The 27,962-nt window shown below is 39.7% G+C and overlaps 1 protein-coding gene across 2 annotated transcripts; it reads left to right on the forward strand.

The window, feature by feature from the left end:
- Positions 1–1,629: 1,629 nt before the first annotated feature.
- On the forward strand, positions 1,630–26,726 carry LOC117751540 (neuroplastin-like). Of its 2 annotated transcripts, XM_034563462.1 has the most exons (9): positions 1,630–1,986; positions 11,916–12,263; positions 16,580–16,754; positions 17,830–17,924; positions 21,249–21,382; positions 21,612–21,885; positions 26,368–26,389; positions 26,501–26,574; positions 26,667–26,726. In XM_034563462.1, the coding sequence occupies exons 1-8, from the start codon at positions 1,908–1,910 to the stop codon at positions 26,559–26,561; spliced, it is 1,188 nt and encodes a 395-aa protein (XP_034419353.1). In that variant the 5' UTR covers positions 1,630–1,907; the 3' UTR covers positions 26,562–26,574; positions 26,667–26,726. The 2 variants fall into 2 exon arrangements, with proteins under 2 accessions (XP_034419353.1, XP_034419360.1); XM_034563469.1 differs by lacking the exon at positions 11,916–12,263.
- Positions 26,727–27,962: the final 1,236 nt, after the last annotated feature.

Below are 27,962 nucleotides of genomic sequence, written 5' to 3' on the forward strand. Positions count from 1 at the left end.
GACAACCGCTGCAAAAAGCCCAGAAGAGGGTCCACCGTCGTGAACACATTGGCTACAGCTAAGTGATGCGTAATTAACGCATCCAGGGGTAAGTTTTCCCCTCGGGCCAAATGCCACACTTCCACTCTGATTGGTTTTGAACAAAGGAGGGTGTGCCGAGCGCGCTGACATTTCTCCAGCCGATTGGTCTGCGAGGGGTTCCAGGTGGGGTCACATTTTAAATGTGCTCTCCGATGGACAAACTGGAGGGAGTGCTGTAAAGTGGAGGGAAGTTTGTTCTGCACAGACTGGCCCTTTTTCAACAGACCAGCAAAAACAACAACAACAAAACAAACAAAAAAACATGGAGGTGTAGGCGTTTATCCGAAGGCATGTATCAGTGGCTTCTACAGCTCAGGCGGACGGGATGTTAAAGGAATCGAATTACAGGCACATGCCACATGTTCACTGAAACTAAACAAAATAAGGAAATGTTACAAGTCAACAGGTATTTTGCAAAAGAAAGGTCACTGAATCCGTCTCCTAAAACTAAAAGCCGAGTTATGAATGCGACACGTGCTCATCCGGTGCTTTTTGGGTCATGTGTTTCATGTTATTGTCGGTAATTATAAAATGGAATGCATGCTGACTTTGTTTAGTTTACCTCCACTGGCCACATGAGGTCGCCCGTGCACACATTAAGAAGAGAGAGGATTACAGGAGGCCATATTGAACTTTCAAGGGGATGTGGTACATACAGCTTGAGAACACCCAGGCCACCGATGTGATGACATAATTTATAAATGACCTCTGTGAGTTCAAGAGCATCACCATAATCTCCACACATTGTTATGGCAGGAGAGAGTGTGTAGCCATTGTGAAACCGGCTTTGAAAGATATGACTGATATGAAAGATATGAAACTGTGTCTGTATTGCTTTTTGTTCGTCTGCATAACCACTGCATTTTTTTTAATGCAGCTATTCAAATCTAGACTATAGAGAAATAAATATGTAATTTGATCTGCATAGTTTGGGACAAATCTGTCTTGACTTCGCGTGATAATAATTTAGAGTTGCATTAATATGGCAAGAGATGTTGAAAAGAGTGGGGAAATAACATAGATCAGGCTATTACTGTAGTCGCCCACAGTTCAGAAAATACTGTGTGAGCAGGAACACAATCGTTTCGATGGTAGTAGCTGATAAAAATGTGCACGCAATCTCGTGAGCAAATATTTAAAAAACAAATTGAAGTATGCCCGCAGAGACGAGGGCTGAGGATGCACATGCACATAATAACTGTCTGCCTGACTTCACAAACAACATACATAAACACATTCACGTACGTGTTATATGCGTGAGTGTGTGTAAGTGTGTCTGTGTGCATTTATCCACGGTCATGAGCGCATAGGGCACGCGCAGCTTGTCGTTGCTGCCGTCGGTGTCCTACCGGCATCTGTTCTCCTTTTTTTGGAACAGACTTATGTTTCGGATGCATCACCTCACGTCGGGAATAATTTCTGCGCTACTTTTCATTTTAATCACCGAACCGTGACCGCGAGCGCGCAAATGCGCATCGTCTGCGCATCTTTGAATCTTCAGAACTACGCTGTGGACAATCTTCCTGACATCCAAAGACCGCTCCTCTGCAATCCGACGGGGGCTTTTCTTCACCGCCTATGGCCGCACATCGGCATCCCTGAGCCGCTGGCCTCGTCCAGGACCTTTTACCCATCGTTGTCCTCAAAAGGTCTTTGAATCGGGGAGACATTTCTTTTTTCTTTTTTTTTAAATCATCCTCGGCAGACTATTTTAAAAGAACCCGGTGCTATGCTGGGCCCATCTCTCTAGATCTTGTGATTAATACACGATCTCTCCTCCCACATTCGTCCGACGGAGATCCTGGTACTCCCCTCCATCCCCAGCGATGCATCCTAGCGCAGTGATGCTGGCGGTGGTCCTTATTCTGGGGAACTTGATGCTGCCTTTCATCTCGGCTCAAAACGGTAAGAAAGCTGGTGTGACCGTGGCATCCTTGTAAACAACGCGTTGAGGGAAAGCGACTTGACTTGCGTGAGGACGCCCGAGATAAATGTTTCTAAAGAGGATTTTGAGTGACTGCGTTAATAACGACACTACTCTCATTCCACGCATCTCGACAAGGCCACCAATGTGGTTCAATTACTGACAACCGAACGGAACTCTTAACGAGTGAACCAGCGAGAAAACTGACGTTCTTGTGACATTTTTTTTTTTTTGCAAGGTTATTTACTGTCAACTGACCTATACACTGTAGGTGTGTCTGTGAGAGGGAAAAGGAATTGAACATGTGTTCAAATGTGTTTTAAAAAAATGTGTTTTTTAAAAATAAGTAGTGTTGCTGGGAACAAAGCTGGGGCATGTACCGTCTTGGAATAAGTTCTGAATAATTACATAAATGCTAGTAGTAGCCTGAGGGCTGCCAGTGTGCAGTGTGTGTTGTCAAAGGAGGTTGGGTAGCAGAGTGTGTCAAGCAAGACTAAACTGCTATGGCTGCTGAGCTAGTAACATATTATCAACACCCAACACAGGCTTAAGACTTGTGCCTAAGCCCAGTGTGTGTAGGTTGACTGTAAATACCGGGCCCTTCTTGATCACATGCAGTTATTGGGCCTATGCATCTTTTTTAAATGACACAACTACTCCCCTGTTATACCACATTTCCTGTCACGCTGGCTTAAGTTGATCTTTTCTCTCCAGCCCAGTAGATTCTGTCTGTGCTTTATTTCAAAATGACACGCATACAACAAATAACAGCCTTATTTAGTTAGAGGATTATCATGATTGAAGCACCAGTTGTTTGTCCCTTCCAAATATTTGAAGACAGGGAACACACAAATGAGTGAAAAGAGGACGCTCGTTTGTGACTTTGATTTCAAAAGTTCACCGCACATTAATCATAATAACACTGGCATTATTTGGTTTAGGTAAATGTCAGTAGCGTGCAGGCTGCCCTCCTCTGACACAGCATGTCCTGACTTCAGAGTCTGTTGAATCACATCACCCAGAGGGGCACACAAATCAGCAGTCACTCCTGAGATGAAAGTGGAATCTTTATTTTATTTTTTTTTCCATTTTTAAAAGAACATCAATGGGTCCCTTGAGCAACCCTGACATGATTGTTGGCGCTTTGATATACAAATGGAACATTCACTTCCGGTATTAATATCATTTAAGAAGCTTCTATACCCACGTGTCAAGACGTGTTGACAAATCGATATCACTGACATGATATAATCCCTTTTTCAGAGAAAAATAAAGCAGGGATTTCAAATGTTAATACTTAGTGTCCACCTCGTCTTTTCTGTGGGATAATCGCAAACCCACTATGCAAGACTTAATAAGACATGCATTGTGCTGAGAAGGTTTTGTAAAATCTCCTTCTAGAGCTGTCCTACCTTTTTATGGATTGAATTCTTTAATATTTAATGGGAAATATTCCAGAATATTTATGCCTAAACAATTAAACTAAGTGTAAAACATTGTTTGTGCGGTTTTTGTAGTAAAACACAATATGCAAAAAAAGATGAAAAAAAGAACAATAAGTAAAATCTAGATCCTTTTACAAGAAAGCACAGAAACAGCCTCCATCTTCATCTTGTGAGGATACATAGAAACCAAAATACCACAGCAGTTATATAACTAAATATTATCCCCTTGAATTATTTTCTTTCTTCTTTGAGGTGTGAGGTGTTCTCTGATCTTGCTATCTGGAAAACCAAATACCCAATAAGCCCTCCATTGTTTGACAATGCTTAAGCAAAAGCATTCCAAACACTTTCATGTGGTCTTTGCCTAGTGTGCGTGCCCACTCACTGAGGCCCAGGTCACACCACAGAAACACACATACAACCCAGGGTTCAGTGGGAGACAGACTGGTGCCACTATGTCACTAGATGGGTGGGTGCTTAGTCTGTTTAATGTAGAAATCCTGAAGTCATAGCTAATCTACAGGCATTTCATTATTCAGTAAATAGACCCAGCATTCATCACAGGTCTGATCACAGTAACAAGCTGCAGTTGGTGTTTAACACTGTTGGTAATATTCTGACATGTCCTCACATTGCATGCATCCGAAAGCCATTTCTCTCTCACAGTTCAGATTAAAGTTAATAGGTGCATGGCTCGGCTTCTTATGCAATCCTAGATTTTTTTTTGTTGCTGTGCTTTTGAAGAGAGTTCAGTCAGCGGCGTGGGGGATAATACTAATTATAAGCACATGAGATGTAATCACTGCTTCTGGGAAGCTGGGGAAATTCATGCCATTATTTCCTCACATTCAGGGGAAAGTAGGCCCACTATAGGTGGCGAGTTCCTGCGACAGATATTTGGACGACTGTAAATAGCATCCGTCCATTCTGCCTCGTTTCTATTTTTACCACCGAGACACAGCACGGAGAACTGTGGCTTTAAGGTCCTTTTGTGAAAGTGAATTCATTAACTCTTAATGGACGGCCTCCTTGTGCACAGCTGCACAGCCTTCTAAAAGGCTTGCGAGGTGGCTGTGAACAATTTAAGCTGAAAGATGATGTGATCTTTATGCAAAGAAAATAAAGGCTGAGGCCGACCTGAGGAAGGGCTTTTTTGTCTTATATAAGTTCCCCCCATGAAGCACGTAGCCTGCTGCTTGCTGCTGCCAACTTTGTTGTTTATTATCCTGTGTGAATCAAAACACGCAGATGATGGCAAGACAACCTTTAGCATTACAAGTTGATATTATTACTTCCATGTTCATGTGCACTATTTATTTTTGTTTTCTGCCATTTAACTGCTTGCAGTTAATCACAACAGCAAAGATTGGTTCTTGTTAAGGTTACACAAAGTATAAAGACACGATGTAGAGAAAGCTATGCCCACATATATTACAATATGCGCTGCAATGACTGTTTTCCTTGTCAATAAATGGCTCTCTAATTCTTCTAAGGCCAACAGCGTGTTTTCAGAAAAAGCATTTTACAGCTACATACTCGCTCAACTTACATGATGCAGCAGCTTGGCCATTATCATATTTTTGTCTAAGCGCTGGACAAAAGCACATTTGTAAGTCTGGAAAATATGTAGTCGGACTCCAGCCAGCTCTTATACTGAGTCACGCCTGCCCACTGTGAAATCTGATATGGACATGCACTGATTGGGAGCAGCGTCAAACAGTATAAAACACACTGCAGGTATTTAGAGGCGCATAAGGTGAGCGGTGTTTCTTTTTTTTTTCTTCTCAATAATGATTTGTCAAGGGAAGGATTTTGTTTCAGCACCACTTTGCTTCACATTCATACAGTTACACACATTCACAGCTGGAAGTTCCCCAATTTAGCCACAGCCCCGTTCTGCACGTCGGCACCTCAGAGACAGAAGACTCAAGGAGGTTACTTTCATTTATACGTGGCCTGATATTTCCCATCCGCCTGTGTATTTTAGCTAGTGACCCAGGAGAATAAGCTGTCAACTGACATTCAGGATACCAGGCTCATTTAAGTTGACAAATAGTCATATTTGGAAGTATTTAGGAGATTTAGGAACAGCATTCATCACCCTGGAACAGAACCACTAGTAGTAGGAGAGACTCTCCTGAAGGTGCATTTCTTCTAATTTCAATATTATTTTGTTACTTTGATGATGAGAATCAATGTCCCATGATGCACCTGTCTCAGCACTTCTTGGATTTAACATCAAATCATTTGAATTCCCTTGTTTTGACCTCTGAAAGAGAAATAGGAAGTGCTCGCTGGTTGTGATTAGAGGATGGGATTAGAGCATTTCTACGCCGCACCGGGGTTATAGGGATTTAAATCTCATTAAACTGTTGCCTCTCTTCTGTGATCTGAATGACAGACTCAAGTATTACCGGCAAAATGGAGAAAGTCGGCCCAACGCTTTCTTTTTTCGCTACAATGCGGTGACATCAAACGAGGTATCTGCTGTATTTCAGTGGCGTGGTAAAGTCAGGGAGGAAAGCTCACGTCATCAGTGTGTTCAAGGCTTTACATCATCACAGCCACTCTCACACTAATTTAGCTGCACATCCCATATTACACCTTCAAAGTGTATATTCCAAACTCTATTTGAAGTTCTTATATGAATACTTGATGAATTAGTCAATTTTTAAGTAAACTTCCTATTACATGACTAATATAGCTAACATATATAACTGCTGTTACTGTTTAGCAATTACCTACTGTCCAAGCATACCTTGTTTTACATCAATTTGAGCAAATATAGACGCATGTACTTCATCATAGTACAAATTAGAACAATTTATTCATTCAATTACATTTAATTAAATGTATTCATAAAGTGATTTAGGTAATTCAGTTGCGAGCAGTGTATATATGCGTCTAGTGTACTATTTAGTAAGTCAATAAAGATTTAGTATGTCCCAATGCATATTATATCAAATACAGTATGCCAAAAATGCCAGGATGTCCTCCATTTTGCAGCTTGCAAGACAGCATGCTTCTCTGCTCCGTAGATATATGAGCAAGAGTGTCAAAGTTTAAAGGTAGTCCCAATTAAATGCATGCTCCATGCGATGGTATGTACTGTGTAAGGGCAGCTGCAGCATGTAGTAACAGTAAAAAGTATGCCATTTGGAATACAGTGTATGTTTCAGCTGCTAAACAGCATCCATGTAATATAAGTAAATACCAGCCTCACTGTACAGAAGTGTAATTTATCTTAAGTAGGAAATGCCTCTAAAACTCAGTGTAAATATTGTAGAATTTACGTAAATGGATGGCAGTAATGTGCAATGCATGTGACTCGTAGATAATTAGGTATAACATGTAAAACCACCACATATAGCCCGTTAAGCTTGAAAAATGTTTAACTTGTTGACACATAAAGGAGGATAACATTGTGCACATTAACCTTAACACTAGAATCACCAATGGTAAACCAATGACTGCTCTCCATATATATAACTTTATTTCAATACAATATTCAAATCCCCCAGGCTGTGACTTTTCCTAAAGTTGTGTTATGTAGCACTCCATAAGGGCCAGAGGTTGGAATTAACCCCCTGCAGTCATTTTCGCGAAAACATATTAAGGCTGAAAAAAAAAAAACATGATATTGTGGCTGATCTATAGACAGCCATAATAAACTCAGTCAAAATGATGCCTAATCTATCATTTTCTCAGAACTGTGAGTGCGTATGTGCAAACCGTCCTTGAATGACTACTCCCTGACTCTTCTCATTTGTTTTGTGGCCTCCATTAGGGCAGGGAAAGTGTCACCTTTATGATTCTTTTAGGTATTTGGTGACTGGGTGACCTTGACACATTCTCAGGAAGGCTTCGGCCCAAAATCATCAAGAATAACTGAAACACCTTTCAAATTCACCAACCTGTCACTTGTAAGAAAAAAAGAAAAGAAAAATAAACTTGACTAGGATGTAGAAACATGAGTTTGTGCGACTTGTAATACAACATGTTATATTGTAACATATACTAACTGCTGAGTGAAAGATATTAAAGTATAAATGGTCATCGGAACTCCATGATATTGTGTGTAATGCACATATCTGTCACAGTACAATGCAGGTACAACAAAGATGCACCCTAACCCAAACACACACCAACTGCCAACTAGCACATAACCAGTTCAGTGGCACTGGGGGGGTTTCCTACTGGCTGCTTTCTCTGGTTATAGGAAGAAAGCTGAATCACTCTCCGGCTGCATGGTGCTGGTGTTGTGTGGCTTGCTGTCAGTCCTCAGGGGAGCTCTCCTCTCTACCTACATCAGTGGAGTATGTAGGCTGTAATGACTGTGACTTCCACACAGCCACGCTTGTCACAGAAAACTAGCTGCTAGTTATTTGGGGATTCTATCATGCACGTGTCACGAGGGAGTAAAGTCAGACACATTATTTTTCATTATTTTGTGTTAAATGATATCTGTGAAATCATCTGCTGCATCATGTAAACGTTTGACCTCCTTGGTCTGATTGGGTACCAGCCACCATAACAACCACACCTCTGCACACATTACATTGGAGATGTCTCATTGTGAATTAAAATAAAGAAAAAAAACAAAGTATATTCTAGCGCTACGATTGGTTCAAACTGACCCCTAATATTCTTTTGAGAATGCTACATTTAGTGATGTGACACCCCTTAATTTACCCTGTGACACGACAGAAACCCCCAATAATATGTATTCATTTATGTTGGTACAAGCGTTATGTTGGTTATGTAAACTTGTAGTTTAACACATAGAATTACAATCCACAGCAACCAGAGCATCCACTGGGAAGGATCAGTTCAAACGGAACATCCCACCTTTAGCAACTGAGCAAATAGCAATAAGCTTTTAGTCTTTATGGCTTCAGTAGTTCATGGGAACTAAGACCACGCAATAAGTCAATTCAATTAGTTCATAAAATTATATTGATTGGAGATTAATTGTTCAAGTAATTTACCAAACAATAGTTTGCTAAAATGCTGCATCTCAGTTTTATATTGTTTTTTGTTAAATATCTTTGAGTTGAGATGGTGAGAACCGGCTGGCTGCTGATAGGTTCCAGTATAAGTGTGTTCTGTGGCTATTTCTCCACACAGCCTCCCTCAGCCGGAATTTAAATAAAGTCATCTGTTCCTTTTTTCTGATTTAATTGATTTCATCTTGGAGGATATTCATCACTTTTTTTTTTTAAACAGATACTATCCTGTGATTATGGGCACTTATGCACGGCTGGTATTAGTTATCTGTGTCATGTGCCGAGCCTATTTACTGTCATACCCATACTCATAGTAAAGAATGCCATAGTAAATGTTCTGTCAAACTGAAATATCGCTTTAACAGTGTAGGCGGATAGGCTTGGATTCACCCTCTGGGATTATGTGGTGAGCGTGATGGGCCCAGATGTTTCCAGAGAAAAGAAACAAATGCTAATTACTCTGCATATCTCCAGGCATTGCACACGGAAACGCAAGTTATAAGCGCCAAATATCCTCAGACACATCTCTAGCAGGAATACGGCATTCATTATTTAGAATTATTTGCAAAATGATCCCCTCTTTCTTTCTTATCGTCTAATTCATCTTCATGTGAGTCACAAACTGGTGCTAACCAACAGACTTGTCACCATTGCACACACTAAAATCCTTGTGTTGTTAAGTATGTGAAATTATTTGGCTGTACTTTTTGGGGTCAGCTGTAGCTCATGGGGGAGAGTGGTCGTCCCGTAACCACAAGGTACCCGGTTCTACCCCCGCTCTCCTCATAGTTGCATTTTGAAGTGTCCTTGAGCAAGACACTGAACCCCCAGTTGCTCCCCGGGCGCTTCACTGCAGCCCACTGCTCCTTAATAACCAAGGATGGGTCAAATGCAGAGAAGCTCCACGGGGATAAATAAAAGTATACATTTCTTTTCTTTCTTTCTCTTTTACTTTGCCAGCCTTTTGAAGTTCAATGCACAGAGAACGATGTACCGTAAACCCTCTGAATGGTATTCATCTTATTTCCTTTAAATTAAATATAACTGGCTTTGTTGTGGGGGAGAGCTGGATGTCATCGTTCACACTCCTTCATCAGGCTTCCACAGGCTTATCTGTTTATGTGCTTATGATACATTACTTTGAGCAGGGCAGGCAGATCTGGGGGGGTCTGTAAGCTGTTGTATTGAGACGCAACAAACAGTCTAACACCCGCGAGACCACAGGCTCTTTGTTCCCACTACAATTCAGGGCAGAGTTAAGGCACTGTCTTATTACTTTTTTTAAATTTTATTCGAGCACTCGTGGTTTACAGCTGACAGCTGCAGGGGCGGCAGAGAACAGTGTCCCTGGTCCAGGTGATTTGTCATTAGATGAGGTTCATTAGGGCTGACAGTGTATTGCTGGGCTAACTACTGATGCGAAACAGGGTCATGAATCAGGCACAGGCACAGCATAGTACACTCACAGTTGTGGTAATAATGCTTATGGATGCTATTTTCTTTTTAATTCCAATGCATTTTATATTTGAAATGGGTTTCCTGTTCCACAAGGCCGTACGGTTATAAGGAAAAATGGGGGCTATTTGTACAACACCGTATAAGATGAAATGCCATCTGCATATTCAGTTTCCACCTTTTATATTAAGTCAATTTAGTTTGAAGAGCACAAGTCAGCTGTGTGTGGTTCTATCCTAACTCTCCTATTCCACTGTGACCATATGTGAATTTTGAAAAACCTGCTCTTAAAGTCCAGCTTATCCAAAATGAGAGCTGGCTGACCTCATTTCTGGCGTTACCAGCAAAAGCTGATATGAATGAAGAGATTAGGTTTATATATACATACAGTTACATCTATTTGTGACAATTTCTGTGAATTTCTTTTAATAGGCACGTCAAGCTCTGAGCAACAAAGATAAACCATGAAAATGGGCATCAGTAGATGTGATTGTATTAAGGAAAATATCTGTATGACAACACAGAATGCAGACCTTTAAAACTGATGTGAGCATTTTCCTTTCCAAAAATGTTAAATTAAAAAAAAAAAGTAATATCATTGACAATAATTGCATGGGTTTCCTTCAGGATCTCTGGCTTCCTCTCACAGTCCAATGACATGCATGTTATGTGAACCGGGAACTCTAAATTGTCTTTGGGTGTGAATATGAGTGTGAATGTGTCCGTCTGAATGCATTAGCCCCGTAACAGACTGGGGACAAGTCCAGGGTGTACCCGACCTACCCATGTGTGCTGCTGGGATAGACTCCAGCACTCCTGTGACCCTGAACAGTACACGCGGGTGTAGCAAATGGACTGATGGCTTATGAGACACTGTGGAATATCAAAATATTAATGACAAATTAAAACAAACTCATACAAGCGTGCATACAATATGGTATTTACCAAATGTAGTGAAGATTGAGACACATTTGCAGGACTGGGGAAATATAATATCTGCAAAAAACAATTGCTTCGTTAATAGCTGTGTTATGGTATTTTCCCAACCACAAATTAATAACTTGTCTCATTGCCTTTGGCCAAACTCTCAAGATGTTATTGGTGGGTGTATCCTTCAAACTAACACACGTTATATTTGGTGGAGGCAATAACCTGATAGCTTTACAACTGACAATGCTCACTATACTCAGGAATACACCTACTTGTATATGTCTTAATTTCAGCATAACTGACAATTCTTCCTATGACAGAGTGATAGGAAGAATTGCTTGAAAATATCACTTGTCAGTGATACTTAAGCTCAAGGTGAACATTTTCCAAGCCAATGATTTCGACAAATCATGGGATTTTCTATTCTGCAATGACAAATGTGTCACCTTTGTAAGTGTCAATGTCAATAGGGTCAAGTGGGAGTTGTGCCACTGATTGTTGAGTGTGGAAAGGGCTTGAGTGATTGGTCACTTACTTGAGAAGGCTGTCTGATAAACAAACCTTTAAGGCGACCAATTAAACTCAGCGAGAATGTGCAAATAGAGTTCTTTATGACATGTGAAGGCACGGTGTGCTTTACATGTACTGCACTCAATGTACTATTTCCCATGTTTACACTGTTTGCTCAAGCATTCACGAAATCCTGTTGCGCTCATCCGTATAAGGTTAAATGGGAGAGAGACAGAATAAAAGAGAAAAGGAAAAGAAACCAGCACTACTTGCTGGCATGGACTCGGGACTGGGTGGCTCTGACTTGGTCTGACAGTTGTATGGCCTTAGTGGGCCGAGGGACCCTGACGCAGAACGGACTGCTAATCATTAACTTTTTCTTTGACCTTCTATCGATGATTTAATGTTTGCTTCTTTTTTTATTTGCCTTTAATCATCAACTCTCTTGTTTGTATGTACTCTGATCCTATTTGATTTTTCTTCTCCATCCCTTGGCCTTTCCGCACCTTCCTACTTCTTCTACCCTTTCCTTCCCTGCCATCCTGATACACTTTTCATCTTCAGCTGGGTTTGTGAAGTCGCCAATGTCTGAGACTAAGCTTACGGGGGACACCTTTGAGCTGTACTGCGACGTGGTCGGCAACCCCACTCCGGAGATCCAGTGGTGGTATGCCGAGATCAACCGAGCTGACTCCTTCAAGCAGCTGTGGGACGGAGCCCGTAAGCGCCGGGTATCCATCAACACGGCCTACGGCGCCAATGGGGTCAGTGTGCTTGGCATCACGCGTCTCACACTGGAGGACTCTGGGACCTATGAGTGCCGGGCCAGCAACGACCCCAAGCGCAATGACCTCCGACAAAACCCTGCCATCACCTGGATCCGTGCCCAGGCCACCATTTTGGTGCTACAGAGTGAGTGGTCTATTTCCTGTAGTACCTAGATGATGAAAAAAACTTCTAATTCTCTGTCCTAACCACTCCAGACCCCTAACCCCTAACCCTAACTCTAAATAATACAAACACCACACATTTTTTTAGGTTGCTTTTTGACAAGCGTAAATCCCTTATGCGAGTGTTTGCCTTTTGTGTTTTGTTTTCAATACATTTGTTTTGGTAATTATGTATGTTCTCTACTAAACCCAGTAAACTCCCTGTCTTCCCCAAAATCCCTTGAGCATCTTATTGTAAATGACCACAAACCCAGGAACTTTACCCAGTTTCTATCTACATTTCTGTCTTTCCTCCCACAACCAAACCTTTGTTCTTACTGTCTCGTGTGTCTTTTTACCAGATTCTGATCATTATCTTTTTCTCTGTATCCTAATTTCACCCATTTCCTTTCCTGGATTTATTTGTGATACTAATTCCCTTAACACTACGTTGTGTCCCTTGTGTTACGTGGATTCTTTTATTCACTCCAAAGCCCTGGCCGCTAAATGCAGCGGAAAGCTAGTGGTGCTTTGAAGTAATGGTGCTTTTGATTTGGCTTTCGTACTCCGTACAAATGGGTTTGCAAGATGACACAAGGAGAGATGCGTTAAGGTGTAAAAGAATGATTCCTAATGTCTACTCTCTCCTGATAAAAGCAAACCTTTTTTGCTTTCAAATAATTTGTGCGCGGTAATCCAATAACGGATCGGACCCCGCGAGGGCCTCGAGTGTCTCGTTTCTCGTTCAGACGAGGCAGAGATTTCACTTTTACGAAAACAGTCTCTGAGCGCTGTGTAACCTTGTGCCTTCTCAGCCATTAAGTGTGTGACTGTGAATCAGTAATGACATTATATCCTTTAACCCTCTGCTCTATGCACACACACATTTAAACAAACTGAATTTCTACTGGATCTTTCTAATCTGCACATGCTTCAGTACTCTGCCCAGTGGAGCACAGGGGTATGTGGAATGCTGTTCGTCATTGGGAAGCTCTCTGAGGAGCTTAGAGGTGTTTGATCCTTGCTGGCTCCTCTGATTGGACTGACACATTTTGAATTTCTGTGTGAGCACTATTTGATAAGGTGTAGGAGCTGATGCACTTTAAACTATTATAAGATGTGCAAAGGACCAGTGCGACGCTGTTAACTTCTCACATTTACTTGTTTACTACATTCCTGCCACAATACTGACTCATCAGAGCTGCAATTCAAGTCCTCACTAAATATATTCTGTCATTACTGAGGAGTAAATGTCCGTCACATATGCATGTAATATCATGCAAGTTGTTACATGTATATAACAGGCTATACATAATAGTTGATATGAATGTATAGTTTGTAGCTGGGGAAACATGCCAAAGTCTGATTGTCTTGTTTTGGCCTTTTGTTTTATTTAGGTTTGTGAATGTAAATCACTCTTAATCAATCAGTAATTCATTCCCATTACAAAAATGGGAAGTGATGCCCAAATATAACGTTACCATTTCAATATGAAACTCTCAAAGAAATTTAGGTTTTCTTAGTGAAGGAATAGTTTGACATTTTTGTGAACCTTGATACCACTTTAAAGTCTTGAGACTTTTAATTCATGTCAAATACAGAAAAAAATGGTCAGTTTTTAAAAGGTCTGTGGAAACTTCTCGAACCACTCTTGCACCATTGTTGGTCATGTTACACCAAAATATGTCTAAATACGGTTCTAGAGCATCACACTGCCTTTTCATCAGCCTTCTTGAATCTGAAATTCCCATTACAGTAATTAATTTAGCTGTATTTTGGTGAGATTTCTGTTAGGAATGTAACTGATCACACAAACAGACATCAGAGGAGCAAATTGTGGTGCAGGAATGGTTCGAGGTTTCTGGGGATGTTGTTTTTTTTCCAGCGTGAAAAGCGTTTAACATTTGTAATTCACCGTGGCCCACATGAATTCAGGCTGAACACAGCTGCTTTCTCTGTAAATCTCAAACCTTTTTTCAAACGCCGTTTAAGCCTGCAATGTGTTTCATAATCAAATACATACACACAGATGTTTCATCACCTTAACTAACAACTTGCTATTTGACACTGCATGTGAGACTTTGCTTTTTAAACTGCCATAATAATATGTGAAGTTGTAAATGAGAGACAAGTGTATTGAAAATTGCATATCTTTATGAAGTATGAATGGTTCAAATCATTTAGCTCAACCACGTGCTCAGGAGGCCCACTATTCTCTCTGTGCCAGCACCGTTACTGGGACATCGCTCTGGCGGTCCACCTTTTGCATTGTAATCAGCTAGTATCATGATTTGGGGCGAGCTTTGCCTTTTCAAATGATGTAATGCTCCCCTAAATATAGACCCCGCCAAGTTGGTTCCTATGTCTCTGCTATTCAGTTTAATAGATGTAATTTATCTTGGCAAAATGTAACAGAATAAAGCTCTACTTGATATTCAATCAAATCTATTTATCAATCTGTCAGTTAATCGGATACAATATCGATCTAAATGCAACACTGCATTTTAGTGCCAACAAGAGGAAAGGGGATCAGGTTTCACTACATCTTGACTCATTTAGAGCAACATATTACGTTTCGTTACATTCTGATATGGCGATACATTATCCAACTGTTACCACATTTTAAGTTCTGACAAGGTGCCCTACAAACAACCTTCTATTAAAACTGCCTGTGGACCACTGTGCCGTGTTTACTAAATGTTAATTTATGTACCTCATCTTGTGTGTGTATGCATGTCTCAAAGATACTATTAATAGTACATGTGGTTCTGCTTGGAGGGGGGGAGGTGTAAGGGGGAAGGGAAGCGATATCCCCTCAGCTATTGATTATACAGCAATGCAAAAAGAAGGTGCCACGAATGCTAATCGAAGACACTTGCAGGTTTCAGTAGCCCGTCTTTCCCCTCTCCTCCCCTTTGCCTTGCTAGTGTGGCCTTGTAGCAGCAGCAGCCAGTAGTAGGATTATGATGCTTCTCCTCTCTGCTCCTCCCCTCGGGGGCTCCATCGTTGCCATGGTTGGCCCGCCCTGGAGGAGGAGGAGGAGAAGGAGGAGGAGGAGGAGGAGGAGGGGCAGAGCAGAGGAGGCTTCCTGCTCACTACTCAAGGCAGAGCAAAGGGCGCCTCGCTCTCAGATGACACCTCCTGCTTCCCTGAACGTCCTTGAGAAATGGACCCTGGTATTGTTTAGTAACCAGTGTGCTTAGCAATTTAGAGGGTGAAGTAATGTAGGTAGTCATTCAGCCGTAATGTAACATGTCAAAGAACTGTTCAGTGTATATATCTGCAGCTCAGATCTCCAAGTCTATGGCTTTATTTATCACCTCTATATTCTGATGACATTCACATGCCAGCTTAGGATCAGCCATCTTGGAGAGTCCATTCCTCTGTTAAAATGTATGATTAAGATGACTGCAGTTATCAGCTACGGTATATCTGCCATCTGACTTTGTGATTGCACATTAAGGGGATTAAAAAAAAGCATCTGTCAGTGCTCTTACCAGAGATAAGTATAATCAGTCAAATTAATATTTGATTTAGGGCTGGACGATAATTCAATAAGTTAAGTTATTGTTTTTCAATGGAATCGTATTGTGATGAAATTATTTATCGAGATATTGTGATACACAATAACATTGTCTAAACTGATAATAGCAAGCACATACCAACTCAAATTTCTCAGTAAATCTGATAAAATTCAGTTGAATCAAACTATTGTCTTAATCCGATTACTCTGTATGTAAAGTGCAAAAAAAGTGTCTAGCTGCAAATATTTTTGGGATATAATTTCACTTGAAACAGTTGTGGTCTTAATTCAATGGGAAAAGTACTTCTTAAGTATTTAATTCACACAGTGGTATAAACAAATACGTTTGTGCTTGTTTCATATAGACCATTTATTGAACAACCAGAAAACATGCTCTATAACGATATAAATCGTTGACATATATCATGATGGAAGATTTTGACATATCGTCCAGCCCTAAATTTCTCAATATCAGAGAGACGTTTTGTTAGTTTCTCTCATACTCATAATGTTGATCCATCCAGAAATACTGCTTAATCACTTATTCTTTACTCTAAAGATAGATGTTGGATATAAGGCTTTACAGCTGTTTCATGTTTGCATTATGTCTTTTGTTTATTTGTTGTGTGCACTTGTGTCTTCACTACATAGACACCCTCCTACACAGATCGTATAAAAACAGCATACAGCCTACAGCTACTACATCATGGGAGGAAGCATTGAGACTGTGTTGAGCCCCACTTCTGTGATAAGGTTTGACTGTCTCTGTCTTCCAGAACCAAAGATCAATGCCTCTGATCAGACCATCCTGTCAGCGGACAACCCAAGAAAACAAATCTCCCTGCAGTGTAACCTCACCACTGCCCACACGCCCCACAAGGAGAGCTTCTGGATGAAGAATGGGCAGGAAATCCAAAACACACGGACAGAGCTGAGGAACACAGCACACAGGTGACAAACAGCTTTGCCTCTATGCAGTAAGCAGGTAGCACAGATTTTGGGACAGAAAGCGCTCCCAGAGATAAAATGATGTATGTATGTACAATGTATCTAAATGTTTTATGTAAAATGGAAGTGCCTTTGCAAGCAAAAAAAAACAAAACAATGCTGAGGTCGTCTTGCATCGTCCAAACTTGATCTCAAACAATGGGGGGTCTTGTGAGGAAAGCACAAGCTTGCTGAGAAAAAAAAAGAAGCAGCACACTGATTGGATCTAAGTTAAAAATAAGATAGATGCTCACATTTTCGGAAATAGTAACTCAAGGTTGTTGTTCTGCTTGGATAACTGTCAGTATTTGCCTGTAAATGGGTCAGACCACGTACAATAAGCAGCCACTGTGCATGTCAGGCACGTTGTTTTTCCATAAACACGGGAGAGACAACAACTCGTCAAAGTTAGAATATACGCATGTCATCTTCAAGCCGTTACTGAGGCAATTAATAAACACACATTTTTCTAAGGTTTGATGGAAGATGCTTTGCTAGAGGGTTGTGTTCTTTATCATGCACATTTTTAAATATGTCCAGGCCGCTATTGTTCGATATCAATGTTAAGGAAGCTCCTGACTTAGTCACCTATTTCTTGTTTTTATTTAAATTCCTGCATACCACTACTTTAAACCAAGTATTGATCTATATGCATTTGATGACACAGGAACTACCATACCCTTAAGTAGCATCTAGTTGTTAATTCCTGCTGTCACACAGTATAATCACTGGAGCACAAAGCTACAGTCGCCCCCGTGGACATACCAGATTCCCCCTAGGCACAAGATGAGACCAATTGGTCACTTCCTTGTCACATTACATCAGGGATTCTCTGAGGAAAACAGTTAAAATGCCTGTAGTGCCCTTCTCTGTATTTTATCTCCCATAGCTTCGTCGGCCCCTTAAGCCTTTACTTAGTCCAAACTAATTACTATAGTTCAACTGAAGTTAGTTTTCTTTATTGACTCGACTGCTTACAGTGTACATGACTGGTAAATGAAAGTTACTGAATCAGTTGGCGTTTTGTATTTTGTTGTAGAATCGTTAAATCGCGGGCAGACGATTCTGGGGAATACATGTGCGTTTACACATTTGCCATGGCACCGAATGCAAATGCTACAATCGAAGTAAAAGGTAAGATTTCTCTTTGCCATATTGACGCGTGGCCTTTGACACATGCGGGACACAAATATCCGTGACATTAGATTTAGCTTTCCCCTCTCATCATCGTCCGTGGTTTTCTACTGAGAGATGGAGAGATAACAGTGTCCCGCAGACGTCAACCATCCAAAGCCGTGTGAAGACATTTCTTGTCGACGAAGATGTTTGAATTCATCCCGTGCAGTGGTGATGACGGGGCAATCCTGGGGCTGTTGTCACTCTTGGCTTTCACTGAGAAGACAGTATAGCAAAATGGACAGGCACTGCATATGCGGACCAAAGCCTGCAAACACCAAGCCCACTAGGAGGCATCCATGAAGGCAGTTATACACTTATGAACACTGACGGTTTAAGGTTTAGTAATTACGTTTACATTTCACGGAACTAATAATGGGAGTAAAAGCACAGAAAGTTAACTGGGACAGTCGATGTAATAGAAAACAAAAACCTCGCCAAGGAACTGCTGTGTTTCATTCAGGCTGACAGCAAAGCCATCAACTTGAATAAGGAATCTTTTTTGAGAAAGGGCAAGTGCAACGCCGTTCAAGGGAAGCTTGCCTGTGTGTAATGCTTAGGCCAATTTGCCGCGGCATGGCTATGGTGCATACTGAACATGCCCTGTCTCTTAGTCCGGGGCTGTCTTCAAACGCTGCCTGATTGCGTAACATGGTTGATGACCGTGTGTGTTCTGCTTTCACTGGATTGTGAGACGATGGGACTCATCGGCATTCAAACTGAAGTGTCCTCGCCATCACTGAGCTGCAGGCCTCCGACTTGATGTCTGTCCCCTTGAGGAAAAAGCCAGTTCCTGAACTAAACTGATGATGCATGCCCTTTAAATAGGCCACGGATGTCTTAAAACACATTCAAATAACGTAAGAGTTTAGAGCCGGTACTGGCTCTAAACAAAGCATTTTCTTCAGTTCTTAAATACTCTTGTAATTTGCTAGAGGTGTTAGAGCTCTTTTGTGACCCAGGTAGCAAGCCCACTGTTATGCTAGCCAGCTTTGCACTGCGCTTCTGGCAGCAGTTCACTGAGATCCCTCGCCTACAGTGTCCTTGGCACGATCATCCTTGCAGGACTCAGCTCAGAGGCAACAGATGGAGGGTTCTGTGATGTTGTAGGATTAAGGCTCTGAATCCGGTCCCAGCCTTCTCTGAGGCAGCAGTGGAGTTTATTGTCTGTGATACTAAGCTTACCACAGATACGTGTTTGGTACCTCATTTTTCTCAAACTTGGTTCAATGTTAAGCACGCTGTGCTGACGAATTCCCATTTTCATCAAGAAAACAAATATTGACGGTCCAAGTTTATACAATTTGACTCATCAAAATCAAAACAAAATATAGGAAGAAGGATTTGATTGGATGTCTTTTTCACATCTGATGTCCCATTAATTCATTTTTGTTCCTATCCTTTCTGACAGCTCTGACCTTGCTTCTCCTCACACGCCCTTCTGACATTCATACGTCACTTTGCCGCTGTCTAGCACACACAGATTAATAATCACTGTAATTGTCAGCAGAGTGAAATGGCGGTTTTCTGACGGTTTTAGCGTCACGCTGAGGACTGTCTCTATGCTGTCTGTCACCCAGATAATACAGTCAGGATAAGGCACAAATGAGCTTGGCCACTCCCCCGGCTCAGTGGGCACGTGTGCACCATAATTAGAGTGAGGTGATGTCAGCGTAGAGCTCAGACCCCTCCTGCTCTATTATCCATGCACAGCTGAAAAATGCTCACTCCAGGCCTCTCTCTTATCCTGCTTAATTGCATGGAAGGAATTATTGTAATTTTGAGGATTAGTGGAAAGGCAGGAACAGCTATCTTCCTGATGCTGTGCAGAGTTACGGGGAGAGTCTGTGTCTCACCTTTGGGAAATACTGTGCTCTATTGATGGTTCAATTTGACTTGGCATCTGTTGCAGGGATTTATGACATATGCCAGCAATTATTTAATTTCTAACCTTTGTGTTGCATTTTTATTATCAGTTTATTCATTAATCAGAGACGATTTACACCGTTTTCCTTTGGCTCAAAATCTCTTTTGTGGAATTTATAGTGGAATTATTGAATGGGTACATCTGGAAACGCTCATATCAGACTGATCCCTCTCTTCCCTGACCTCATTATGGATTGTATTGAAATGCTTTTATCTCAACCAGAGTGATATTCTCCCTTGCTGAGGTTTTGTGGTTGTGGTGTACGTGCTCACCCAATAACTGCACACTCAAGATTATCTTTTTTAAAAAAAAATGAATAATTGTAGTCCACCCCTACTCCTGGGCAAGCCTCTATTATACTGAATTCAATATAGTTTTAAAGATATGGTTTCTTTCATCCATCTTTCTGATACGCTGAAAAGTAATAATGTATTATTTTGTCTTTATTTTCACCCAGTGACTCCCTTTTCCAAAAGGACAATGGTTGTAAGGTTTAATGTCATCAAAAGAGGAGCCCATTAGATGTTAAGCTAATTTATTTTAAGAGGAAACACTCCAGGTGATAAGGGGGGATACTAAATAAATAAATGACTAATCAATGTCACCATAAAACTTCTCCAGTTGATTACTTACATTTTGACAATTATCTTTTGGCATTACAAGTTTTCTGTAATTTCAGGTTTAAAAATGCAAATGAGACATTATATAACAATAACAACTGGTTAATTTAGGATAAATCTATGGTTGCAAATAGATTGGACACCTACATGTGTATTTTGGAGGATTTCTTTCCACCAGACTGAAGCAAAAACAACAGTTTCTACTACTAAACAAAACCTTTTAATTTTCTCAAAAGTAATACTATTTTGTAAGCAGTAATCAATTCCTGTGCCCATGAGGTTTTAACTGCACGCCGATATCAAAGACAGATATAGAGATGCACTAATAATTCAAATATAATTAGCGATACAGTAGGTGCTAAAAAGACTGTGAAGTACATATGAAGTAATGCCATGATTTAAACTAAATAAAGCAATGTGATGCAACAGATTTGTGAAAATAACTGAAAAGAGCCCACTGACTATGCTTCTTCAATAGTTTGAAGCTATGCAATGTCCAAGGAAAAATAAGCTGCTTCATTGTATCAATATTGTTATATAGACTCATAATTACACTTCTCTCTCTTAAATAGACATCTGAATAACACACATTATTACCATAACCAGAACAGCCAATCATGTTTTCCTTATTCATGCCATCTGGTAGGAGTTAAAACATGCCTTTGAATGTCTTGCTTCTGCCAACTCAGCTAATGATCCCTTTTATTTATTTATTTATTTATTTTACCTTTCCAGCAAAACCTGATGTCACCGGCCACAAGCGAAGTGAAAATAAGAACGAGGGGGAAAATGCAATGCTTTACTGCAAGTCTGTTGGTTACCCACATCCCACCTGGACATGGCGTAAAATGGACGGAACATCCTACACGGTATATGCACATTCATATATAATATATACATATAGGCCTGCTGATTACGTATATACAGTATATATATATATATGAATTTAAAAATGGAGAGACAGAGAGAGAGACAGCTGTTTAGGTACAATAAGTCGACACAACAGAGAGCATGCCATATATCTTCTCCAAATGAAGCTTTTTAAAAAAAAAACATTTTCCATTTAATCATCTTTGAGAAATGGTCACTGTGTTCCAGGACATTGACAACTCCACTGGACGCTTCTTCATCACTATCAGAGACAACTACACGGAGCTCAACATACTGAACCTGGATATAAGCAGCGATCCTGGAATATACCAATGCAATGCTACTAACGTGATAGGAAACACTGCTGAGACCACTATACTTCGGGTGCGCAGCCACCTGGCACCGCTTTGGCCTTTCCTGGGTGTGCTCGCAGAAATTATCATCCTAGTAGTCATCATCGTTGTGTACGAGAAACGCAAGAGGCCGGACGACATTATTGATGGTAAGTAAGACTTTTCAAGCAGTAGGCACTAATAAGTAAACGATGAAACTATAAAATGTCGATATGACATTATTTGTGGTCAGCATTCCAAGTTTATATTTGTCTGGTGTTTGATCTTTGCTTTTAAGGAAGTGCAATATTTTATAAATACCTTACTGTGCATACAGCCCTGAAACACTGAATCCCCTTAATGTGCAATCACAAAGTCAGATGGCAGATATACCGTAGCTGATAACTGCAGTCATCTTAATCATTCATTTTAACAGAGGAATGGACTTTCCAAGATGGCTGATTAAAGGTTTGCTTTGAACTATAACATAAGAAATTAGTACAGGAAATCACCCAGTGACTCCCTTTTCCAAAAGGACTGACTGTAAGGTTTAATGTCATCAAAAAAGGAGCCTATTAGATTTAAGCTACTGAGATGTCAAAAAATGCAAAAACCACAAGGTTGCATCTGCTCTCAGAGGAGATATGCAGTGGCCAGCTGTCTATCTTCCTTGCATCCTTGCTTCCTTGCTTCTTGAGCGATGTGGCGAGAAGAGAAAAGGAGAACATCTTCACGTACAAGCCACATATCGGATGCATATGAATAGGACCCTTTATAAATTGACATTTGTATACAACAGAGGGTCCACAGCACACCTTTCCAAGGGTTTGGCTATCTGTGTGCAGTGCTAACGCTAATGCTAACTGCACATTTTGTTCCATGTTCATAAACTTGAGGTTATCAGCCTGTAGCTATAACACATATCAGTCCGTCTATGTAACTTAATTGGTTACTATTCTTTTCCCCTTCACCATCTTTCCAAATGGCAACATAATCTAAATGGGTGGTAAGTGAGAGATCCTGCATGGTTTTGGAGATTCCATTTATTTATTTTTTGTCAATGTGTATGTTCTTACGAGCCTACAGTCCATCCAAAACATTAAGATCTGTGATGAGATATAAACTCAGTATTAAGTTTATTTATTGTGTAATGATCATTTCCTTCTTCATTATGTTGAACCCATAAGGTCTGACGTGTTTCCACAGGAGATAGTCAAATGTTTAACATGGATTCAATCTCCAAAAAGCCATAATCTTTATATTAACAGCCCAAGCACGATTCTTTTAATAAACGAACATTCTTATTTTTCTCAACTGATTAAAAATGCTGGCTAGTACTAGTAGTTTGCAGTCCTAATATTTCGCAGCCCAACCTAATCATGTGAGTGAAAGAAGAGAAAAACAATTAAAGTTTACACCTTCAGGCATGGGAGTAGAAGATAAAGAGATCCACTTTGACTATGTTCGCAAACAAGTTAACAACAAAACATTCCTCCAAATGAAATTGTACTTTTACACACTAAAATCCTAACTGCCTGCACGCCTTATTTCACTTCCACAATGATTAGCTATTAGCTGTGTCCCCTGCTTGCTGGATATCCCCTTCTGTATGATAACTGACATATAATTTAAAACCAAAACCCACAATTTATTTCATCTAAATCAGATACACACACTGTAGATGGGCCTATAAATATTAAGGCTGTAAAGTATTAATTCAATAGGAACATCTACTGTTATTAATACTTACATGTGTAGTCCTCTAAAATAGGATGCAATGTAATCTATATAATAAAAGAAAACACTTTAAACACTTTAGCATTACAGAGCTACTTGACTGTACATAACGTTATTGACTGTAGTGATGTCTGAACATTATGCCAAAATATCAAAGACACTAAGATGGCCAAAGAATGCAAAAGTTAACACAAGAAGGAAAAAAACACCGAAATAAATAATCTATTCTGTTGATTTTGTCAACATACATAACTAATTTGTGCATATATTTTAACTAATGTGTTTTGGGGGTCTAGTTTTCCCCTGCATAAGATCAGCTTTGTCCATTTATCCAAAGCAATCAGGAAGCAGACGAAATCGCACGCTAAGAATGTGACAAGATGAAAATGCCTGGAAAGCCCCGGGGTGCTACAGTCACCACAGGTTCTGTTTGACCTCTACTCATGTGGCTTTGTCTTCCTTTAACTTTGGAATAAAACATGAGCACAAGCAGCATACAAAACCACAACTACTAATATGAATCACTGCAGACTCTACTGCAGACTAACCAAATAGAGCTGCAGGGTACTTCCCGCTTTTTATTTACCTGCCGCGGGAGCTGTCTAAAAGTGCAATTGTAGTCCAAACGAAACAAGATTTACTTAATCAAATGTGTGAGGAATATTAAATAGATGAACTTCTTTTAGACGTCAATGTCTTGAAGTGTTCTTCAGATGTGATGTGATCTTCCATTTTCTTCCTCATCTCCACACGTTAGGCAATCACACAGTGTATGGCTTAGGGTGAATCATTTAATGGGGTTGAAATGAGTTTAAATGAATGCTTCACAATCCACGTATTAATCATTAATGAGTATACATATCACTTGCAATTACAAAATATGAAGATATTAACAAATTGTTTATTTTTACTAAGTGCTGTAGATATCAATTTATAATAGCTACTGGAACCTGTATTTCTAAAGTTGAAAAGATGTTAATAATCACTAACCATTATTTAAGGTAGAATTTATTTATTTACTGAACCGATAAGACACTATGTTGGTTTAACTGCATCTATACTAATTTCTCCTCTACAATCAAATTATATTAGTTTATCATATGACATTATTTGTTAATATAGTTATATACCAGATCACTAGAAAAAAAGAAACTTTACTACAATACACGCACAAACAACATAGCTCAAGTAAGCTCTTTGCATGGCCTCTAGTTTCATCTAAAATGAAGCGATTAAGGTGGATTATATTTGCCATGTTTATGCCATTCAAATCAGGAATGAGGACCCCCAAGCTCACGATGCACAGCCTCTCTAAAATCTCCTTTTAGCATCGCGGATTCCCAGGGGTTTTGGCCCCTGTCTGTGTGCATTATGAATTCTGGTCTCTTGATGGCTTTGCTGTGTTTGAACACTGTTATACTCCAGAGCCGAAGGCTCTGAGGCAGAGGCTGACATTTCTACTGTGTTTCAAAACCAGTTACTAAAATTACAAATTTTGCTGTGTGATTTGCTCAATTTAAACACATCCCTTTACGCAATAAAGCAAATTCTAAGTTACACAAAATTCGAATAATATTGAATGCAATAATACTTCATGCGCTACAATGAATCTCACACAGTATGAATCCGTTATTTGTTGTGTGCTTGCGTGGGCATTATAGTAAACATTAGCTTTCGTGGTGTGAGGTGTGAAAACAGTGGGATATGCCGTCAAATGTTCCTCCAAGTGATCACAGAACCATGTTTTTTGTCTCACATTACCAACATTATTACTGGCATAATCTGCTCCATATTACTGCCTTGGAATGCTGCTAATGCTGCTTACCTCTGACTTGTAACTGCATGGAAAATATCTCACTGCAACTGGTGACTTACCTGTTGACACATTTCCATCTGTATGTCATACACCAACCACCTTGTCGACCCCCACGGCTGTGGGTTTATTTTAACTAACTTGTCACTCAATGCAACAATGTTCACAAGTTCCTTTTCCTGCAGTGTTACTTACCGTTACATTGCACTGTTTGTTATTTATTGCACTGTTGTATGAGAGAGAATGAGAGAATTTCATTTTGTGGTCCAACTGAGAACATTTTTACTCAAAATGTGTATTTTTTTAATAAATTGTATGTTGGTAACCTGAATGGAATTAACACTGCGTAAAGCGATATTATCCACTATGCACTGCAGATAATTGATGCCGAGAGAAAGCTTTGAAGGGATTCGTGTTTTTATGCCAAGTCAGTCACAATGTCACAGCCGTGTCCTCGGCTCCTTTAAAATCACTCTAAAAGTGTAATTAAAAGATGGCTTTAAGTGAGCCATCTGTAACCCTCATTCACATATGCCTAGTCTGAAATGAACAGGGACCCCATGGATTCAGATCGCATGTGAGGTTATGTTTTGAATGCTTGGCATTAAAGATGTTTTTTTTTTTTTTTTTTAAAAGACCAAAGCAGAATGTTTTTCTTTTTTTTCACATTTCGGCCCTTCTACTACAAACGGCACAGCCATTAGCAGCTTTTAGTGTCCAAAAACCTATTTTTAATGCAGGAGGCTCCTCTACATTCTGCGTATGCTGCTTAGTGCTTTTCTTCTGAGCCTGTTCATCAGACACAGGGCTTGTTCAGCTGCTGACTCCCATGTCTATGATGTCACAGCTTCCCACCAGTGCACGACTCGGCCACACTAGTATTCAAGTATTCAAAGCAATCTGTGCTTTCAGCTGCAGAGGTCCTCTCTTGTAGATTTCAGGTTTCTGAAAGTGGATTTTTACATAAAATAAAGGCAAATTGTGAGAATAAAGTACATATATTTTGCAGTAATTGTGCTGAAACATGCACCATGGATATTTTGCTTTTGTCATATTTGACTTCTGTGTTCTGCTTTTTGTCCTGCTCTCTTTCATGTCAAAGACGACGAACCAGTCGGACCAACGTAAGTAAATAAATATTCCTATTTCTACATATATAATCCAGACAGAAATACTGGGATTTGAATTGCCGAATTACCTGTAGGTCACTGAATCATAACTCATTTCCCCCCCAGGAAAACCAATTCAACAAACAACCACAAGGACAAAAACATTCGCCAGAGGAATACAAAATAAGCAATTTACTCAAGTAAGACACTGTTGTAGGGGATGTGGGCTAAATATAGAACTCACTGTGAGGATTATCCGTGGTCACGCCTTCTCTTGATTTTCTCTTCACAGACAAAATGGCTAAACTGCATTTTTGACAACATGAAGGTAACAGAGGTGGATAAAGCTCCGGGCAGTTTCGAAAAAAGCATATCTTGTCTCATTTTATGAGAAACAATATCAGCATAACACGGGCGACAAAAAGAACATAATGGCTGTCTTAAGCATGCCTTATTCAGTCTTGAGTGGAGATTTCAGGATGACGAATAATGACTAAAACCACCACAAAGGTGTACACATTTTTAATGTGCTGTTGATGTCTCCTTTATTCATTTTATCATATCCTCAAATGAGGTGATCCCTTTTGTATTACATATCATGTACAATGCATGCAAGATAATTACGCAATAGGATACTCAGAATAGACATTTTCTGTTGTTATCCCTCGTGTGGCTTTTTTTGCATCTGAAATGACCTATGTTTTTTATGAAGTCATCCTTATAATACATATATATACACAGTATATATATATATATATATATATATATATATACATATATATATATGTGTGTATACGTATGTTTACGTATATATATATATATATATATATGTGTGTATATATATATATATACACATATATATATATATGTTAGTTTTATTCTTGAGAATTTGTACAGCATATCATGGTCAGTTAACTATGTTTGATTTTGTGACAATGAGTCCACTTTATTGTGAAGCAAGGGCTTCAATGGCAGTATTTACATTTAATTGAGAGTGATTACAGAAAATGACTTGTGTGTTTAACTATCTAAACAAAAAAGTGTATTATTATTTTTTTCTTTCCAGAGTAACTTAGGTGTCTTGTACATGTTGAAGTATGAGTGTTCAAAAGATAGGAAATCTTTAAAATATTTTTTTTATATTTCCCAATTTCATTAATTGTTTTTTATTCATTTGTTTTCTCTCTAACTGTATAGCATGGCTATAATCCTATGCAATATGTATTCTTAAATAGATATATGGAGGGCAGTTTGTTTTACTCAGTGAAGCTTTAATATTGTGGGATCACTTGGAAGCTGGCATAGCAAAATTCACTGCTGTAGCTGCATGACTCCTCTTTCAATACAATGTATCCATGTGTGTTGCAGTGGAAATGGACCTGCATTGAGGTGGGAAAAGAGGGACCAGAGTATATAGCCACAATCAAACATATAAGTGAGACCAATATTTTTTTTTCTGAATAAAAAATGAAAAATTTAAAATCCAGATTTTCTTTGCTTTGCAAGTTCTTTAACCGCCTACATTTCAAACCATCAACGCATCACCTTCAGGCCACGATAACAACCAAGGTGTAACATTTTAAACAAC

Source organism: Cyclopterus lumpus, chromosome 3 (genome assembly GCF_009769545.1).
Source record: "Cyclopterus lumpus isolate fCycLum1 chromosome 3, fCycLum1.pri, whole genome shotgun sequence".
Taxonomy (NCBI): Eukaryota; Metazoa; Chordata; class Actinopteri; order Perciformes; family Cyclopteridae; genus Cyclopterus; species Cyclopterus lumpus.

Coding starts and splice junctions, on each gene's coding strand:
- LOC117751540 (XM_034563462.1), top strand. CDS start 1,908: ATGCATCCTAGCGCAGTGATGCTGGCGGTGGTCCTTATTCTGGGGAAC. Junction 12,264..16,579: donor CACCATTTTGGTGCTACAGA/GTGAGTGGTCTA, acceptor TCTGTCTTCCAG/AACCAAAGATCAATGCCTCT. Junction 16,755..17,829: donor CTGAGGAACACAGCACACAG/GTGACAAACAGC, acceptor ATTTTGTTGTAG/AATCGTTAAATCGCGGGCAG.